The 21,398-nt window shown below is 47.3% G+C and overlaps 1 protein-coding gene across 2 annotated transcripts in view; it reads right to left on the bottom strand.

Annotated features, from left to right (window-relative positions):
* Nucleotides 1-850: 850 nt before the first annotated feature.
* Nucleotides 851-21,398, bottom strand: part of LOC8038072 (homeotic protein proboscipedia) — a 111,355-nt gene continuing 90,807 nt past the window's right edge. For both annotated transcript variants that reach the window (XM_029976216.3, XM_040220414.1), the window contains one exon: nucleotides 851-4,814. In XM_029976216.3, coding sequence (XP_029832076.2) covers nucleotides 2,977-4,814 — 1,838 coding nt within the window. In that variant the 3' untranslated portion in view covers nucleotides 851-2,976. The remainder of the gene's footprint in view (nucleotides 4,815-21,398) is intronic.

The raw sequence follows: 21,398 nt of genomic DNA, 5'->3' as shown, positions 1-21,398 counted from the left end.
CACAAGAATGCCTTACTTTTTGTTTCATAACGATGAACAGCCAGCCTGCCGCACACTGCAGCGCTGAAGCCACCACGTAAATGTTGGGGCGTCCCATCACCAGGCCGTTCCTACCATGATGCACTCTACTGGATCATTTGTTTTTTTTATGTAGCCAGAGTATGGATACTTCATCAAACCCTCCTGTTTATCACTTCAAACAAACTTGACAAACTTCAAACAACCATAAAACAGACCTTGGCTAATTTATCTCGAGTATACCATTGGATCAGGGCAAATTTGAACCGCACGAGATCTAAAAAGCTAATATAGAAATACATTTTATTCTTCTCGTGCTTTTCGAATTTTCGAGAATAAAAAAAAAGCGTTGATTAAGTTAGTTTTAACATTTAGTGCACCTGTTAGCATTTTGTAGACAGAGTCTTGCCATTACACCATAGGTCGAGGTCATGAAAAAGCGTTATTATACACGGTTCATGAATACAGTCTGCTGATGGTTGGTTACAAGCAGGAGTCGTGTAACCAACAAAGCTATTATATTTACATATTTACAAGAAGATATAATTAAATATTGTACATCGGGCGGTTTGGTGGTTGGAACGATGTGATGGCTAGCTCCGTGCGTGTGCCTAGGCTGTGCCTCAGGTTACAGTGTACTCACGTAAATCGCGTCATCAACGCTGGTTCTTGACACGTGTCTTGGAGCGCTTTTCTTCCTCGTCATTTTGTGCTTCTACAATTGCTTAGACGGTATAGTTCCATGAACTTCAGTATTCATTGAATATGACACGATTTTACTCAGCTCCGTCTCCAAAAACCATAGACATTCAGCCCAAATTCTATTCAAAAGAAGGAGAAAAAAAATCTTTAATGAAGATCAAAGGTGTAGTCGCTTGTTCCACAACCTTATCTCGAACTTGTTTTGTCGAGCAGAGCTCTGTTGACACGTCAAATTGTTAGCGTTAAATGTTTTGTATTTTTAATTAAAAAATATATTCTTTTAGAGGAGGTTCTGGACTCTGCCCAAGCTTTAAGCGTGTTTCGCATGCAGCGGTTTTGGACCTAGAACGGCGCGATTTCTGCCGTCGCGGCGCTCTGGCCAGCACCAGCGGTTGAGCGGCACGAGCGCCGGGACGGCAGAAATTGCGCCGCTCTAGGGCCAAAATCGCTGCATGTGAAACACGCTTTACGCTCGATGTGTTAGGAACTTACACGTTCTCAAAACTACTGTCTTCTTCCTCGTGTGCCCGAGTCTCGGGAGCAGACGAATCAGCTGCATTCTTTGAATGGTTGATGACCATTAATGAAACCGAAGAGAGAGAGTGGGAAATAAGGCCGGGGGAAGGCGGGCACCTTGAAATAAATGCCTCTTTTTGTGGCGTTCTGTTTCTTTAGAACTAGCATCAGTATTATTGGTCAGTGGGGCAGCAGTACCCCACCCATCTGGGTTAATATTTTTCTCATCTCATAACTTCGCTATCTTCAACGATTGAAAATGGATAAGGGATGCTATAGGTGGAGCAGGAGAGAGGGCAACACCCCAGTCACTCCATGTAACGTAGAGTACTTACCAGCGCCAAGGCTTGTCTGCGACAAATATCGGTCGTCTCTGGAGGAACAATAGAGGTCAATAGAATTACGATTTTTTTTCTTCTTCAAACAGTTTGCTTTACCAAGCGCACGCACTTCTTTTATTACACCTTCGTTTTCTTCTCTCTCTGTACGGACGCACCATAAACAGAACTCAAAATTGAGGCTCGATGTTCGGAAATGAGTGATATAGAACGTTTACTGTGAAACTCACAATTTTAAAGAGCGGGGACAGACGCAGGGTGAAGCGCTGAGGGCCCATTTGGTTTCCAGGCATGACACCAAGACCGATTTGTCTATAGGGAAACTGGCAACCCGTCTAAGGGCTGCCGCATTCCTGGTACCGAGAGATGGGCGAAGGAGGCCGGGAAAGTGCAACTAGACTTTCGCTGGAGGATGGACGAAAACAGGGAGTATGTTTCTACGGCATCTCGTAACAATAATCTGTACACTCTAACTCTCGGAAACACACGGAGTTTGAACACCATATACAATAAGAGTCTGTACAGATGGGCTATACAATGAAACGATGCTGACGCCATCGCTAAACGCAGGAAGAAAATGAAAGACATGAATGGGTCTTAATGCGGAAAGGAGTCAAACGTATGATGTGCATCTGCGATGCCTCGTCCGGTGGTCTGTGCGATACAGGAACAGCTTGCCTATGGGAAGGTGTTGGTACTCGGGGAAATAGGACACAACGCGTTTGAAGACTGTTGTGAAGAACAGCTTGTGTACGTGCGCAGCATTACTTTCATCTCGCATGAAGATTGCACTGTGCCAGTTAAGTTATATGTACATCTCTATAAACAAGGGATTTTACAAATCACAGTGAAACTTAGGGGCACTGGAAACGTTGTTGCGAAGACAGCAGTCTCGTTATTGCACTTATATTCTGTGTGTTTCTTTGAAGAAATAAAGAGAACTGTAAAAGAGAAAAAAATAGATTTGCTCTTGTGACCAGTACGTGCTTGAGCTGTTCGGAGTACGCACTATTACTTATCGACATGCCAATAAACTTTCTGCTAGCTCATATGTGTACAAATATACAAGCAACGGTCTGCATGAGGCAATCTCGTTCCTGTGAGCTATGAATCGATCGAAAACGACAATCTGACATGCTCGATGCACTCGTGGGCAGGTGGTTCTACGCTAGGAAAAGTTGGACTGCGTGATGGAAAGTAATCGGGGATGTCTTAAACGACGACCCGCATCGCGTTCGGTTGTCTTGCTCGGACATCATCAAAGACAGGAGTTCGCCATGTCCGAGCCACGCACCCTTCGCATGCACTGGTCGTCTCGCAAGTTCAACCTCGCGACATTCCCCCGACAGGGAAAGGCGGCTCAAGCACGTTTTCGAAGGTCCTTTCACTCGCTGTCTTGCAGTCAGCTCAACTGATAGTACTCTGGTGCCGTATATTCATTGGCAATGTTTGTGAGGAAGCTGAACTCATTGGAACCACACGAGCCGGGCCCCGAATAGCCGTTGGAGTCGTAATAGAAACTGTTAAAGTTAAGGTCAGTGTCCGACGAGCTCTGGCCGTTGTAGTGTTCCGGAGAAGGGTTGTAGTTGTTAGAGGGAGCGTTGGCCGTGCCGTTCTGCATCTCGAAGTAGCCTCCGGAACCCTGGTACTGTTGCTGCTTGGCAGCGGTGGCGCTGTACTCGGGTGTTCGGACGCTACTGGCGTTTGAGGCGGGGGTGCCGTTGCACGCGATGTCGTAGTACATGCCCGAGTCCCCACTGGGCGAGGAGACCATACTGGTGGTGTCTTCAGCCGAATAGCACTCCGTCGCCCGGTAGTTGTAGTTGTATCCGTTCGTTCCGCTCACTCCGTTGTACTGGCCCTCGTCCATGTTCTCCGTGTCAGAGGTGGCGTAGCTAGCGCCGTAGTTGCGACCGTAATCTTGACTCGAGTTTCTGTACTCTCCAACGTACCCATGCGCGGATACGCTGGTCTGGTTCATTCCCTCCATGCTGTACATGTACGACCGCTGCTCGGGTGACTGCTGGTGAGGCGTCTGTTGCGTAGCGGTTGCCACTTGGGACGCCTGATGGTGTTGTTGGTGCTGTTGTTGCTGTTGTTGGTGCTGCTGCTGCTGATGCTGCTGCTGATGCTGCAGCGGTTGTTGCTGAAGTTGGGAGTGCTGCGGCTGATGCTGGCTCTGCGTGTGCTGCACCTGCTGGTGTGAGCCCATGGCGGGTCCTATCATGCCCGCGTGGCCAGCTGACGTTGCCGCGTAGCCGCAGGTCTGCGAAGACCCGCTCATTGACGCGCTGCCCTGGTGGTGATAGTACATATGGGCGGCCTTGGTGTAGGCGTGGGGCACGGCACCGGCATAGCTGTTGCTGCCTACCTGCGGAGGCCCCTGGGCACCTGTGGCGGCCGCGACCTGTGGCCCGACCGCTGCGCTGGCCGCCGGCGGAGAACGGTACGTGGCCGCGCAGTAGACTCCAGGCGACTGCTGTCCCCGGTGCACGGCGGTGGCGGCAGTGGCGCACTGCCCGTTGTAGCCCTGCATGGGACCTCCGCCTGGGCGGTCCTGGGCGTAGTGGTTGGCGTACAGGTGCGGCTGGACCTGGCAGTTCGGAGAAGAAGCCACACGCGCGCTGGGACAAGGATAAGATGCGGCCGAGGGGCTGGCGACCCTCTGCGGGCACAGACCACCGTCGAGGGAGCAGAGAGCGGGGGCCTTGCCGGACAGCAGCCTGGGCGCGGCGGGGCTGGCGGCACGACCGTCGGCGCCCTTGCCGCCCGGCGTGGGTGTCTTGTCGGAGCGCGCAGGCGAGGCGCCCGCCAATCCCGGCAGAAGGTGGGCCTTGGACTCCGGGTCCGGGTCCGAGCTGCAGGGCGACGGGGCAGCCGCCCTGGCCGGACAGCAGGGCCCCGGGTCCGGCTTTCCCACCTCATCTCCGGGCGCGAGACCCGCGGGGCTGGCGCCGGCCCTGTCGGTGGCCTCGACCGAGGACGCCTCGCCCTCGGAGGCCGCGTCTCCGTTGCCCTTCTCGTCCTGCTTGCTCATCATCGTCTGTCGCTTGTGCTTCATCCTCCGGTTTTGGAACCACACCTTGACTTGGCGCTCGGTGAGGTCGAGCGACGCGGCGATCTCGATCCGCCGAGGCCGACACAGGTACTTGTTGAAGTGGAACTCCTTTTCCAGCTCCAGAAGCTGCGTGTTGGTGTAGGCGGTCCGGAGACGTCGCGGCATGCCGTTCTCTCCGTTCTCTGCAACACACAAGACCAATAGGGAGCTGGGTTAGTGAGGATACTACTTAAAGCTTTTAAAATATAGTTGAAGCTTTATCAGCTATTTGTGTTAATCAAGAAAACGGCAGAAATTGCGTGCTCTTTTGTGACAATAAACTTCCACAACCATACTCATTCGGGCCTTCTTTCGAGCAGAGAGGTTCGTCATCTATTGAGAGAGAACCTCAATCCAATTTATGCAACTAACAACAATGCCTATGCTCCCTTTGGTGTAATGTGTCTTCATTTCGCAGGCATCACCACTGCATTAATCAAGCGTACAGGCATCTCATGAAATGCATGCTTAGACAGTTTCTCCGATTCTCACCAGGAAAACGAGAACAATGTCGTCAGTACTGACAGGGCTCTTACAGGAAAGTAGTAGCACCATGACAGAGCTCAGTGCTCAACTTGTGCTTCGTATAGCGCTTCTCCTTGTTTTCGACATGGGCGTCTTTAAGTGCTTTAAGGTGAGATCGTTTCACAGAATTTTGTACTAGAATGAGTCAACAAGTAACAGCAATAAATTTTTATCCGCATAGTAATAAAAATAAAAATAAAAGCAACTTGCCGCTTTTCGGCATAGTCTTCTCCGCTTTCAACACATGTGCGAACGCTTCACCAACGTGTCGTTGCCGCGGAAAAAAACATCTTACTGGTGTCTCCGAAACCAGGGATTAACCGTGGCTTTCAGCTTGTTCCCTGTACGGAACTTCTTTCCTCCAAAAACTGCTTTGAGCCCTCCGACAAATTTTAAAAAAATCGCTCGGTGCCACGTTTTTCGAGTATGGCGGATGCGGAATTCACTGAAAACGTAGAAACTTTAATTTATTTACGCTGTCCCACTTGCCGTGTGGGGGCGCGTATTTTCATGCTGCCTCAACGTTGCTGGGCTGGCGGCCCTCCCAAAGTGAGGATAACCCTGTCGGCTGCAAGCCAAACCGTCATCTAGCCTCCCACTCATGTCTAGCCGTTTGTGAGCTGTTTACGCAGTTATTGAGCATTTCCACTTCTGAAATGACGAGGGATAACTTTGGGAACATGTAAATCACGTGTTCCGTCAACTATGCGTTTGTTTTGGGCTATTCATCTATTGATAATGCGAAAACATTATAAAAATGACCGCATTCGCGGTGCTTGGTTGCATTACCGAGTCGTCAAAGCCTCTACTTGAAATAATTAATCCTCACGTCAACAAGTACTTTATAATTCGGGATTTTCATGAACACAAGCCTACCTATCGATGTAACATATACGAGGCCACAACATCGCGGGAGGCAAAATGGCGGCCGCGGCCGAAATGACGATACTTGCCCAAAAGATGTCGACACTCTAGCAAGGCACAGCCAGCAAGTAACATTCAGGCACTTTATATTCAGCAGCAACACACCTAAGATTAATAAACCACGGCCCTTTGACCTGATTTTTGACTTTTCGGGCAGGACACATTATAATTTACTGATGATAGTGAGCCCCCCGGGCATACAATGTTCAATTATTGGCCCTTTACGGTCCTAGGAAACCGTGACCACAACCTTGCCTTGTGTCGGAACTGCCCGGATTGTATTTGGACTTGGTGACGAAGTGTGCCCCCAGTCTTTGCTTGCCCGCTTGGTCTCTTGCCGATTATAAAGGATTTGACATTCGTCCCCAGTGACGTTGCGTCCAAGAAAACCATCTCATTGTTACAGCGTCGGAGTATCGTCTGGCGCACAACCACACGGCGCTCCTTAATGTCTGGTATACGTTTTCTTTGAACCCACCTGGCGGACACTTTACAATACTGCAGAATATCGTGAGTCACCTGGTGCGCCAAGCCTTGACTAATGGTCAATTATTTAGCCATTCCATCGATAGGGACACAGGACACTTTCTTCTACAAGCCGTTCAACTTCTGACATTGAGTATGTCGTCGTCAAAGTTTAAGGCCGACCGGAGTGAGGTGCGTCAGTCAGACTTGACTCTACGCATTGAAAATATTGTTCACCGCTCGTATACCTGTCTAAGCGACATACAGACGTTTCCAGACTGCTTCAAGATCATGCAAGGAATATCCGCGGGCTTTTTGCCCTCTGCAGCCAAAAATTGGATTACTAAGCGCTGCCCCTCCCTGGTACAGGCTTTCAAGGGAGGGGCCATTTTGAGAGTGCTGTGATCACGTGACATTTTTCAGCAGGTCGATGGACCGGCGTGCATAACTTACTTTAGCCAAGGGTCAAACAATACTTGTCACACAGTAGTAATCTATCGCGGGATTTGGAGTTTTTATAACTATAAAATGCAGGTAATTTTTTACTCTGTTTTCACATCACAGTTTCACTATCTGGACCAAGCAGTTGTCAATGCTTTTCTCTTTGCAGTTTATTTCCTCCCCATTCAAAAAAAGAATATTTATTCCAATTTGTTACTGCGAAGTAGAAAATCCTCCTTAAAAACAGGAAAAAAAAAAAAACAGGTGAGTTTGTGATTGACATTCATGGTAAACCCGAGACCGAGGGATAATAATAAGAGGAAACCATACAAAATAAGCAAAATAATTTAGCAAAAAAAAAAAATCAGACGTCCTTTTATTTTATTTTTGTCTCGGATTTACTGTGGATTTGCTACTCAAGCACTTAGGCACTCATTCAAAATGGCGACCTCGTGACGCCCAACTTCACTGTTTCTTTTTTTTTCTAGTAAAGATGAAAACGCTGCCGCGTTTTATTTTATCCGATATCATTGAGCATTCTAAGAAGTCTGCAGACAAACTGTCCTGGTCAGGTCCATATCACATGAGCGAATGGCGTTTTAGCGAACAGCGACATTTGAGCGAATCGACGTTTTAGCGAATAACGGGGGCACGCGTTGACCCATCCTCCGCGCTGCGCTTACGCCGCTTCGCGGCTGCAGTCTGCGGCGGCTCATTACAGAAATGTGAACTCACTTAACCCACCCGAAAACGCCGCTTCGCGGCGTCCGACTATTCGCTAAAGTGTCATCCGGTGAAACGTGGGCGTTCGCTAAAACGTTATTCGATCAAGTGAGTGCCTCCCGTCCTGGTCATACAGATTGTGCGGAGGTAGACAGAAATAAACATGACTAACTTCCGAGGGGAGTGTGCTGCTTCCCGTTGGCTATTGTTTTTGCTTGTTTTTGAGGACCCGCAGTAATTAGCGCGTATTTTAAAAGTTTTACCACTGAGGACTAACTGTGTTACCTCCTTACATTTGCTTTACGGGATCAACATGCCATCCCGATCTTTTTGCTGAAAGGAATTGGCCTTGTTGACCAAGGAAATGACAAACCTACCGAAAATGTCGTGGGTGCATCCTCACGACTACGTATTCGAACCGCATGGTCCACTTCCTGAGAACGACTAGTTCAAACCCAAACGTCCTCCAACGCGTTCAACTCCTTCGTGAACGGCAAGGCATCGGCGATGTGCACCTACTTTCGCCAGGCGTCGAAGATACGCGCCCAGCTTCCCCGCCGGGGTCGCCGAGCTGTGTCTTGCGTTTTAGCACATACTCTTCCGAAAGCTTTTATCGCGCTTCCTTCAGCGTGACGCGACTCTCTGTAATGCCCAATATTCTCATGTTTTGACTTGCTTGCAATGGTATTCAATGATTCTTTCTGATAGCACCGTGCCAGCTTGCATTTATACGTGCCGTAATAATCCAGTCGGCACGCATCGTTGTAACGGAGATGGTCGCGGTCGAGGCGACGCCGAGGAGTCGCTGGCGCTGCATCCTCGCGTTTGTCGCTCTGCGCCATCTGTCTGCAGCCCATCGAAGTAGGCGAGCACCGTCTGCTTAGCTGCGATCACCGAGGCTCGCCGGCGTCGGTGGCGTCGCTCGTCTCGAGAAAATTGAAAGAACTTGTGACATTTTGTTCATGCCGTTGCGGATGGGTAACTTAAACGCGCGAGACTGTGGCATTTCTAGGGCGTAGATCTTCCCGCAAATGGTCGCCAGTGAATCAAGAGTCGTCGCGCACCTACCTAAACACAAAGTAAATGTAGGAGAACCGGAACGATCTCTCTCCCCTTGTCATGGTGGCCGTAATTGGCTAAACATCCCGTATAATATAATATGAAATGAGCGAAGGCCTAGCTTCATAATCAACACTAATCGAAGTAACCTAAAGTGAGCTGAATTATCCCCAATATGTTTGATATGAGTGCAAATATTTGTACAAAAGGTAATTTTTTATGTTTATTTTATGTAGATAAAAATCTATATAAAAATCAGTGCATTTCTATATGCATTCTTAGGGCCTAAAATTGATAAAAAGCATAAAACAAAATGTAAAAATACATATAAGCAATTGACTTCTTCCAACGATGCGCCCCATCGCGGCGAAATTCCGCGCAGTGCACTCTGGGAACTAGTTGGCCACTCAGTTTCGGTTTCGACAGAGCAGTGCCATCACGCTGCGCCCGAACGTGCTAGTTGCGTTTTCGATTATCTGACTTTTTACGAATGTACAATACACTCATTCTCGAGTGATACAAAACAAAGACGGCGGCACTTTCCTTGGTTCCCGAAACACCGGATATTGCGCGTGCGTATGCAAACGTAGTAAGATGTGGCTTTGTCACCTTACCCCACGAGTGTATCTTTGAGCTCAATGTCAGTAATCCTGTCTAGTACCAGTGAACTACAAGTGAAATTTGGTCAGCTTGAGCCCTACACGTATTTTGTTTGCCAAATGTCCGCTTCTTGCTACTTCATTGGGCGAAAAGCAAGCCACATCCCCACAAGAGTATCAAAGTTGAGCCCAGCGTTGACGCATGAACTTTTAAAGAAACGCCATAAATACGACCTCACTAGCGCACAAAAGTTACTATAATGTCTTCCTCGTGTCATCACATACCTCACACTCAAATTTTATGCTGATGGAAGAATAAGGTTCAGCAAACGCTGAGATCGGCTAGCTACGACGGAGGCCCTAACAAGCGTCCCCTACTCCTCGCTAAGCCTTTTTCGACGAGCTTTTATTGACGCCCAAGATCTGTGCCTGAACGGTGTGTATGAAATTACCTCGGCATATTCAGTGAGGAAGAAAGCAAACACATAACAAATATTATGGCCATTAGCAACCGTCAAATGCGCTTTGAATAATTTCGTTCGTTTGGCGCACCGCATAGAGGTTCATGCCCGTCCGGCGCACTTCCGGCGAACGGTGCGACATTCTTTACAGAAGAGCTCGACTTTTGCTTTCTTAAAACGGTTTGTATGTGAGAATGTGCCTATATAATTGCAGGATAACTTTATGAGCATACGCGATGCTGAATATTAGTGGAATGCAAGCGGGTGGGGACTTCACTTCGTGCAGCGCTGCGGGGCAGTACAGATAAGAGATGAGAAGTGTGTTCAAATGGAGCTTTTCAATGGCGACTCCGAGTTCTACTTCGCGTACTCAGGCGTATTAAGAAAAACAGTAATTGCAAAAAGTTATATTTCGCCTTTGGACGCACGAAACAAACAAACTTCCTGATCAACAACACTAATGTAAAGGCGCGAGCTCGATGTATGCATACTTATTGCTTGCTACAGCTTGTTGATTCGTACACAAGCAAGATACCCCAGATTCGCAGCGTCGAGATTCCCAGCACTGGCTGGTCCACATACCTCAAAACGCTAACAGAAAGGCTCAAGTACACCAATACAACAAGCATCCGTTAAGACAAGCTATACGTCTCAGGCTTATGCAGCTTCGAGGTCTGGCCATTTAGGTCAGCTTAGAGTCCACAAATGACGCTCTCGGGGCCAGAAAACATGAGATCACGGCCATTTATAGTCCACGCTCTGTGCATAATCTCGTGTCGACGTTTCCATCGAAACCAAAACCATGCCACTCTCCTTTCTGGCCAACTAGTTCCCAAAGTGCAATGCGTGCCGTGTTGCATACAGGGACTTATGAAAGTAGTCTATTGAAAAGGTTCACACGAGTTTAAGATTTTATCTGACATTTTCGTGGTAGAGCTGTTATCACCAGTAGAAACACTTCCTGGGTTCAATCCCAACCCTGATTGTTTTGATATCGATGAGCCGTACCGGCGTGCTCTCATGCTATCACTGCTTCGTGATTTATTAGCCGTGTAGCGCTGCCGAAATATCTATCTATAGCGCGGACCAGCGTCTCCACATCTAAACTGAAGTTCGACCTGTCGGCCTCTTGCCACTTACCTGTATTACGAACACTTGTATCACAAACACGAACATATCAATGGGCTTTATATAAACCTAAAGACCTTCGATGTGTTTGTGTTTGTCTCGCAAGTAGCGTCAAATGCGCCAACGTACGAGGCCCTCACCTTATGCGGCTCTTAGAAGCGCATGCCGGCGCAGCACTCGCTCGGGGACGTCTTTTGCGACTGCGCACAATGATGGCGGTCCGTACTTAGAACAAACACGAGCCGTGAATTTTATCAGTGGGGCTTCAGATAAACCCTCTCTCCTCGCGACTATTTTAGTTAACGTACATTCCAAGAGCGCTAATAACACAGGGCACCAACGCGTTCTCAAAAGAAGCCGAGCGCATGGCATGTTCTCACTAAAGAAAGTGACTCACACAATCTACGCCTGAATAAATTTCCCCTAAAGAAGCATAAAAAATTATAACGCACGCGTGATGAACGCAAGAGACATTCTGTGGTTTATGGGTTTATCAGAATGATCAAGACAAGATAAATAATTTTGTCTTCTTCTAAAAACCAAGAGTCCGGGAGAGAGGTGAAAAGAAATTCAAACATATGTTGACGTATCCGTCCCTCTTTCTTTTTTCTCTCGCTCTCTTTCGCTCTCTCGCACTCTCTATGTCAGGGAAAGTTCTTTTTTACCCGCTCTAAACTTTCGCAAACTCGCTTCTAATCATTTTATTTTTCGTCCCTGCGTGGGTTGGACTCAAACTAGTAGCGACAGCTCATGCGGTTGGTTCTGTCCTGCGGTTTGGACTCCAGGCACGTCATTTTTGCCTTCCTCCTTTGGTTTTATGTCGGACCGAGAACTCCAGCTTTTTCCAGCTCATGCAACAGCTGCAAGGAAGGGAACGCGCTCGCAGGTAGCTCCCTCATTCCCATCTTTTTTTTTTTTTTTTTTTCCGCCTTTGCTATACCTTTTTTAGCTCCCTCCCGCTTGTTTTGAAATCTAGAAAGAGGAAATTAATATGCGGCGCCCTCTCGGGTTCAGGCGAGTAAAATCAGGAGCAACGACGTGAAGCGGCGCCAAGGTGGAAATAAAGTTAAAAACGAGAGGCCGCAAAGGGCAAGAGACTATCGCACGAAGCGATTTTTACCCCATCTGGTGTCGCTAACAGCGCTGGCAGTAACGAAGCTGCCACGGTCACCCTCTAACACACGCACAAAAAAAGAAAAAATAGAAGAAATCAAAAGACGAAGAGTAGAATGAGTAGCTCTTTGCCGAAAAAGAAAGAAGGAAAAAACAGGGGAGCAGGGAGGGAAGCGTCGAGTGAAAACTGGACTATTTAAAAAGTAAGTGAACGAATTTAAAACATCGTCCCCTCCTCTCTCTTTCTCTCCTCTTTTTCGATGAAAGCAGAAAAACAAAAATAAACAGCTCGCGGAAATTATGCAGAGTCCCTTTTGCGCAAATTCCCGATGCTCGCCGAAATGCCGCGTTGGGGCGCTCGCTCTCGAACGCGAGCGAAAAACACGTCAAGAAAGAAACGTAAGCTCGGAGCTGTGTGCTGCGAAAAGCGACAAAAACTAGAGCGTGCACTAAACGGGACGAAAAACGAAACAGAGCCGAGAATCAAAAACCGGCGGCCCGCCTACACTGCGCTACGTTTTATCCAGCCGCGTGAGTGTGTGCCTCGGACGTTTTTATTATTTTCCCCGTTTCACCAGCCTCATTTGCATTCGCGCGACGTTGAGTTCTTTAACGACGTAACGATCCTCTTGAGACGACACGCTTAAAAGAAAAGAAGGGAGAAAAAAAAGATTATTACACGCGCTTTTGCGAGCGGGTGTATCTGTGTGTATGTGTGCGCGTGTGCAGATCAGCGTATCTGGCTTATTTCAAAAGCATATACAATAAAAAAAAAAAAGAACTGGACTGGTATCCACTCTTTACGAAGTTCGCAAAAAAAAAAAAAAAACGCTTTTAAAAGACAAAGGTCCCCACTCAGGCACTTGGGAGAAGACCGCGGGCCACCGGCTCTGAAATTGCAGCATCCACTGCATCAGGACGGCACTGGGCTCCTTTTTTGCTCTCTCTTCTTTTCTTTCACTTATGTGTGTGTGTGTGTGTGTGTGGGCGTCTGTCCATCGAGGATTATTCGTCGGCTCCTAAGCTGATCGCGGAAAAGCGAGCGAGCGGAACTTTCATTTTCGAGATCATTGAATCGAGCTAATTGTCGTTTTCATTAGAAGTTCCAAATGCTTCGCGTTCACGGCGGCCCTTTATTCTTCTTTTTGTTTGCCGGTACCTTATTCGAGCTCTTTTATTTGTTTTTGTGTTTTAATTAATTCTCTGACAACTCCTTCGTCTTCGAGATCGCACTTCTCGAGAATCGCTTTTTAAGCTTTTCTTTTTTTCTTCTTTTCTTGCCCGCGTTTGAGTAATCTGTCTCAAAGGCTTGCGCTCTCTTCACGCCTCCCTGGTCCCTGACCTCTCCCATTATTTCTGCAGCTGAAGCGTTCGCACTTTCCCGCTTTCAGCGGTCTTCCTAAACCCTTTGATTCCCCTCTCCCTCCCACTTCTTGTTCCTTTCCCGATCACACGCCTTCTGACTTCATCGATGACTCAGATACCAAGCACAAATACGTCACAACCAAAGTCCATCTCCCCGTCTTCTTTTTTTCTCAGTCGAATTTGGACTCTTCTTGGCACTCTCTGCATTTAACTTGAACCGTCCTCTCTTCCTTACGGCTCCCACAAGCCGTCTCTAGATCTCACGGCTTCGCGGAAACATCTCTCAACAAACTATCTCTTTCGCAGCATTGCATTTCATTGCTATTTAACTTCTTAAAAAAAGTTCGGACTGTCAGTTCTAGGAAAAAAGACAAAAACAAAAGGAGCCTGTAACTCTGTGATAGAAAAGCAAAACTGTTCTCTCGCTTCGTTTGCGTCTTTAGAAATGAATATACAACGACGTGTTCGAGAAAACGTATTTGAGGAAAGGCTAAGGAGGGAGGCGGGGACGCGAAGTCACATTATTTGTTTTTGAAGCCCGCGACTGGAAGCACGCAGACTTTGAAGATGCGCGCGAACGCAAGAAACGTTCGGGACAGCAAAACCAATGAGAAGTGGGCGTGTCGCAGCTTTTTGATTTTGCTTCTCGACTCCTCGCTGTTGGAGATAAAAGAAAGAGGACGAAACAGAGAGGACGGGGAAAGACGAGACAAGACTGAAAGAGAATCTAAAAAAAGAGAGAAAGGGGACTGAAGAGAAAGCGCGAGAACGGGAAAAGTTTCGCGAAGCGTGAACCTGCTAACGCGTCTCTCTAGTTCGAAGCCGCCGCCACCGCCTCCGTCGTCGCCGTCGCTGCTTCTACTACCAGCTAGCATCGGCCAGCTCGAGCTCCAGCCCCCCCTCATCTCCTCCTTTTTCTTGGATCGAAAGCAAATTAAATGCCCTCTCCCCTCCGGCCTTCTTTCTTTACTCTTTTCGTTTCTGGTCCTCCTTTTGTTCTGCGTGTGTATCGTTTTCTTCCTTCTGTTCCCTCCCTTCCTTCCCGAACCCCTACTTCCCCTCGGGCCGATTTCTTCTGGGCTGCCAGTCAGAGCTTCTCGGTGTGGCGGAATAAAAAGAGGCAGCGCGGGGCACGGACTCGCCAGCGCGTCGGCACTGCTGCCCCCGCGAGAGCTAGCAGCAAGTCAGCCAGCTATAGCGCTGAGCGAGAGCGAGCAGCCAGAACCCTTGGTCCTCTAACTCCGACCGCGCTCTCGGCTGACTGACTTCGGTCCATAATGAAAGTAACGATTTCTAGTACGCAGTCAGACGGAGCACGACGCTCCTCCTGCTGCTGCTGCTGCTGATGTTGCTATTGCTGTTACTAGTAGCCCCGTTGCCACTTTGCCGCCGATATTGAGGGGAGGGTAAAGGCGAATCAGAGCAAGTGTGAAGAAGGATCGAATAAATGTATGATTAGCTCGGGACAGCGCGAAGGAGGAAGGTCTTGGGTGGCTCCGCATATTGGGATATGTTTAATTCTTGAAGGCCGTTTCTGATGAGTCAGCGTAATGACACCGTCCTTTTCATTCGAAAGTACCTCGTTCAGATTTTTGTCGATATTTATTTTTTAAGTTTTTCGTAAGAAGGAACGTTAATTGCTGATCACTCGGTATTTGGAAAGCGGCTCTGAATGCCGGGCCTCATTTTCGCTTCGACTTTGACTTTGAAGTTTGTGCATCGGTCTATATTTCGTCTTCCTCCATGACGGACTGAAGGACTAAGGTATGGGGCGCCAGGTCAAGTCACGGTACAATTAGAAACCACGTGGTAAATTGCTCCGATACGCGGATTACTGCCCCGAGGACTATACCACGTGATTTCTAATTGGTTAGTCATTGGACCTTGAAGTCCGCCGTTTAAGCTGTAGCTTTTTGTAGTAGACTGACAAGCTATAGATTGGCGATAATTCAGGGGTCTCCGAACCCCGGCTCGCGGGCCAAATCTGGCTCGCGGACGCCTTCCTACCGGCCCGCGGCTGGCCGCCGTCCTTGCAACGACGTTCAGTCCACGGCCAGTTTCCTGCGGGCCCGCCGGTGCAAATAAGCGCGTTTAAAGAAACGGCGTCGCGACGCTCAACAAATGCTTCCACATTCATTCTGGTTCTTACCAGTTTGACAGTTGCGTGTCATATTTATCGCACATTGTCATCCCCGGCACACATCTACTATTGATTTCCCGCTTCGTGCCTCTGTAACTATACGTTAAAATTGTTTTGCTTTCTCACGTATAATGAGCTTAGTGTCCTGTATCATAAATATTGTGTACTGTCATCATTAGTGTTCTACCCTCTGCGAATGTGCCGACGTTCTTACGCGCTTTGATTTATGCCCGGTGAGTTTTCTGGGCAACAATTATTGCTCATAGCTATAATTGTTGCCAAGATATTGCTTTTTTTAATGCACATTAGATTCTTTTTTTTCTTAAATTTGATTCCACTTGAATTTTGTGCTTAAATGCGTGTCTAGGTCTATTTTTATTGCGTGCTTTTTGTTTCTCATATATATTTACTTGTTCATTTTCCGGCTTTCGAGGCTGCGAAAGACACCTAATTCAGGCCCTTAGCCATTACGTTTGGAGACCCCTGGCCGCTTGACCATAGATCGCTGGGAAAAGCGTGAACACACGATAGGAAGCTTGACCAAGTGTGTAATGTCTGTATATCGAAAGCAATAACTATCTTAATTTTCGCAAAATCATTTTGAGCAGCATTGCGCGCCAAAAAAAAAAAAAAAACTCTCGTGCTTTGATATTTCTAAGGGTCTTGTGGATGGCCATGCATAGTTAATTTAAGACGACGTTTCGTATATACGAATATAACGGGCAACTTTTAATATTTAATGGGCACCACCTCTGTCAATGAACAAAAAAAATGTAGTCCCTTTTCTCATCGCGCCTACGCAGAACACGACTCCATCGAAGGTTTATCGGGCACAATTTCGGACTCCATATGAACGTATACAAATCTCCCTTCTGGGCCCACTTTGCCGTGAAGCCTGTTTGTGTACGCACCCATTGAGCGCACAGTCCTGTCCGACAGCAACCGGAGGAAGACGTGTTTTATGGGAACAGCCCAGCAAAGATTCGCTGGACTTTGTTAATGGCAGCTTGAAAGTTGGCGCAGGAAGAGCTGGTTCCTTCCGTGGTATCTACACTGTGGTGGGATACCGGGACACATTTAATAAATTACAGGTGTTGATGTTTTTGAGGTTTCATTGATGGAATTTAGATACGCAAACTACGCACATCTATATTTGTATACAAAAGTTTTGTATTAGGCTTTATTGACGCGCGTTGAAACACTCCAGTCCACACAAAACAAAAAGTTTCTCGCGTATCTGCGGCTTATGTCAAGAGGCCAGTCAGTTTGAACCTGGCCGGTGCCACGTGGGTGGACTCCCACCCAATGAACGACAAGCAAATAACACAAAGATCCTACGAGCCCTCGACAAACACTACGAAATTCCTTGTAAAATTGGTGTCTGCACTGCTTGCAGCCACTGCGGCGCAAGGCCGTGACTTTACACGGATTGAATAGCTCGGGCCTCGAGCAAACAAGACCACTACGCTGAAAACAAAAAAAGAAAAAAAAGAAAAAGTCGTTTAGCTTTTCTCTTTGGTGAAGGAGGAAGAGCAGCGGAGCTGTACTATGTGCCGCCGTCGCTTATAGATGGCGGTAGTTGTCCAGAGGGTTGTATCGAGATTTATTTGTCCACGGACACGAAACTGGGGAAACTAGCCCTTAACAGCTACGCTGTAAAAAAAAAAATACGACTGACTCGAGCAGACGGTATACGTGCGGGCCATGTACGCGGCTGTAAGCGGCGTTACACCCTTCACCCCACACCACAACAGCGTTACGTCACACCTGTATAAAAAACACGGTCCTCGTAATTGATTAAGTCGAGCAATATCATATTCTATTTTTCATTTGTGAGAGCTAATGCCAACTGTCATTCTAGACGCGCTACATCTCATTTACGACTAAAATATTCCTTTTAAAAATTGATTTAATGCTACGTATTGTTTACATTTGAGCCGTGCAGTTCCCATCTGAAGTAGTAGAAAACAACAAAGTATTAGCACTAATGCATTCAATACGAGCTATTCCTTGACATCTTCTAACAATTGTTTTTTTTTTGTTTTGTTTTTTGTTCTTTGCCACTAAGGTTGTTCAGACAGTCAAGTTTAACCATATTTAATTTGCTTCACGAACGTTTTTGTTCTGTGGGTTTAATCATATCCGACGCAAAAGTTAGACTGAAAAAAAAGTGTAAAGTTTTGCTTGTTTTTAATTCAAGGATTAGCAACGAACAAAAGACTGTTCTGGAAAAAGAAAAGAACATTGACTAAGTCCTATCGAGCATAGGCAGTATTGGCGGTTACATGTTACAAATAACGGCGTTACCGGTAACGCGGTACTTTTTTTCGGTAACGTAATAACGCACTCGTTACTTTTTCAAAACAGTGACGGGTAACGTACTTACGTTATTTATTTAAAGTAACGGGTAACGTAGTTACGTTTCTCGTTATTTTTCCTTTCCAAGGCTTCAAAAAAATTAAGTTTCACTTAATTTTTTTTGTGTGTGTGTTTAGGCACCAAACCATGTGAATTTTTGAGTTTTGGAGTTTCTTTATTTGCGTTTTTTTTTGTAAGTTTCTAGGTAAAACCGTAAAATAGGTAAAATCATTATGTTAATTTTCTTTATAGATATAATGTTTCTTGCAATAGGACGCTTATGCGTACCTGTAACGTGGAAACAGTAAAATGTGTTAATTTATAATTAAAAAGTAACGCACAAGTGACCTGCGTTACTTTTTATCGGTAATGGTAACGGTAACGCGATCCTTTTATTCTGAAGTAGCGTAGGACGGTAACGCGTTACTTTTATTTGCAAGTAACGAGTAACGGATTTCGTTACTTTTTTTTTGGTAACGCCTACAACACTGAGCGTAGGTCATCTTAGAGCTTTTAATTCCGTCGAAGAGCTTTAGACAATCCGAGAATAGGCCTAAAATATAATGCTTAAGAACTTATTTTCTTGAGAAACAGAGCCCAACTTAAAGTCAGCTTGCTCCTGTAAGTTTGGTTTACCACAGTTCGAATGACATTGAGGTAAAATCCGCCTTATGTTATCGCATCTCCGACTGCACAACTTTCCATATCTTAGATGTACTGAGTATAAGACAGATCCCCATACCTACAGCAAACATTTAGAACAACAAAACAATAAATCTCAGGACAATATTCTAAATCCAGATGATGTAGCGCGAACAGAAAGGTAGAGGTATGGCTTTGAATTTGTATGATGAATTTCTCGCAAGTTTCAGTCTTTATCAGCCGCTATTTCTCAGAATGCGTGGCCCACTAAAGGCATAATCACACAGCGGAAAAACGCGCGTCAAGGAATGCGTTTGTTTTGCTTGTCTTTGTATTGAAAAAAAGTCGCGCGTCGAGGAGGACGACGGCGGGGAACGTCGTCTCTGGGCCCAATGTTTCCCTCAACGCGTGAGGCGAAGGAAAAAAAAGGCAGAGGGGTAGAGGGATGCAGACAGCCACAAAGCAGCATTTCAGTGCGAAGGAAAGCAAGTCAACAGAAACATCTGAATGTGAACAGTGTTTGCTGTGCGTGTACGACGCTGTGAAACTACTCCTTATCGTTTACGCGAAGGCCACCACTGAACGACGAGCTTGGCAGCGTGTTCTGACTGCAGGAGAGCGATAACCCCCAATATGTTTTGTGCATTTCCCTTCAAAAACGCTATCGCACAAGCTGCGTGCAGTGCTATCAAAAGTATGGACGCGCGGGTTTACCACCGTGCTAAACTTTATTTGCACAAAAACACGCGCCGAGAAAGCAGCTTCTAAACCTTCGAAGCTGCGCGCTAAAGTCTGTGCCTCTCACCTAATCTGCATACAACTGGGGTGTAAACGTATATATGATCATCGCCGTTGTCCATTCAAGAAGGGAGAGAGGAGGCCCCAGCAAAATGGAAGATTTTGCTGGGCAGGGGGGGGGGGGGGGGGGGGGGGGCTCGGGCCTATGGGACATTTTCCCCCCTCCCCTTCCCCTGGCTACGTGCCTGCTCCAAGTGCATATGAAATCACGGAAGCACGGAGGCAAGGCAACAACGATCGTACGAAGCAGACAATTTATCGTGCAAATTATCGTGTCCTCTCGTCAAATGCGAGATACCCCGAGAAGACTCCGACGTCGGGAAGCCGCCTAGTTTTTTTCGACGACTGCGTCGACGTCGATTAAAACACGCGTTTTTCCTCGATGTGAAAGCACCTTAAGGTTTCCAAGGTCTTAAAAACCAAGGTCATAGGGAAAGAGGTGAGAGTAAAATATTTCTCTAGCGGCCGTATCAATATTTAACTGGTGCATTACGCGCCTGGTGTGCGGTGCGTTGTTTGTCCTAGGTTAGTGGTTCTCAAATGGGTGTCTGCGAAGGCATTCTAGGGGTCCGCGAAGCGCAGCCTCATCAGTTAAGCCCGGAAATAAAATCTGTATTATCTCAGTTTGAGAAGAAACATTCCATTTTTCGGTTCCGTTTTCCCGTGTATATGTCAATAAAAGAAGTTTACTTCACACTAGCCCTTAGTTATATCTATTTATTAAATCACTATCATAATTCACCTGTACTTTCCCTTCCTCCTACCACGAACGGGGTCCTCCATCATCTCCGCCGATTCACAAGGGATTCGGGAGACACCATTGTAACACTGCCTTTATTACACTTTATGGTACGGCATCGTGCTTAAGTCGAGCTACAGTACCAGGGAGGAAAGGGAAGGGTCGATGTAGGGTTACGCGCTGTGTATTAAATTTGATGAAGCAAAACGATATCGAACCATCTAAAGTGCGCTTTTCTGACGAGTGTCAAAACAATATAATTGGGTTTTAACGAGCCGTTTTTGCCCATCGGATACGGTACGATGGGCCCTCCAGTACGCACTGCTCATATTGGAGTCTTCTGCTGTAGCATATGCGGAGTTTGTACCGGACGGGCCATAGTACCGTATCGCATGTGCAAAAACGGTTCGCTAAAACTCTCTAATGTTCTGGAATACGGTTACAGTAATACAATTACCACCATGCCGCAACCGCGCCGGAAGTGAATCGGGAAGAAAGCGCTTTAGCCAACCGTCACCTTCTATACAGCACAGCAGGAAAGAAATATCGCGGTGTAAAGGCCCGACCACACTAGCGTCGTGGAGGCTTGCCGCCCGCCGCTGGCCGCCACGGGCTGACGGCCAAAACCAGTTTTCGTCCTCAGTGGCTCGCCGCTCGGCGCCGTCAAGGCAACCTACCCGTGCGCAGGGGGAGGGGGGGTTTGCTGTTCCTCGCCGCAGAAGAAAGGAGCCAACAGGAGTTGGCGTAGATAGTGACGTTGCGATGCCATGGCAAGGAGCAATCCGCTTCTTTGCGTGTCTTTCACGTTGCAAAGGAGCGTAGCGTTGTTTCGTTTCGTCTGCTATCCCTATTTCCCCCAATGTTTTTCCCAACGGAGCGGTTCCTCAAAGGTGTGCGAGTATTTCCCTTTTTATATGACAAAGCGCAGCCAGACTACCTAGGTGAGGACGCTAAGAAAAACCGCTGTGAAATTATTGGAGATGAATTCGCAATAGCAGGTGTGTTTCTACGTGGCACTTGTAGCATGTCGCCTGCATTGCGACGGATGTCGTGTTGATTTGGTGACACGCTCGAAAGTAGCCGTCATCTCTGGCGAGCGGCCGGGGCAGCAAAGCACTGACCTGTCCCTCGATGTTTCTAGCACCAACTCCGCCGGACCTGAAACCTGCGCCTCCTTCCTTCCCTTCAGAGCGCGGCGACGTGGCAAAATCAACGAGCAGGCTAGAATGATTGCTTGAACGCTGATC

Source organism: Ixodes scapularis, unplaced genomic scaffold (assembly GCF_016920785.2).
Source record: "Ixodes scapularis isolate PalLabHiFi unplaced genomic scaffold, ASM1692078v2 PGA_scaffold0__279_contigs__length_252992795, whole genome shotgun sequence".
Lineage (NCBI taxonomy): Eukaryota > Metazoa > Arthropoda > Arachnida > Ixodida > Ixodidae > Ixodes > Ixodes scapularis.
This window is presented reverse-complemented; position numbering and strand designations above follow the sequence as displayed.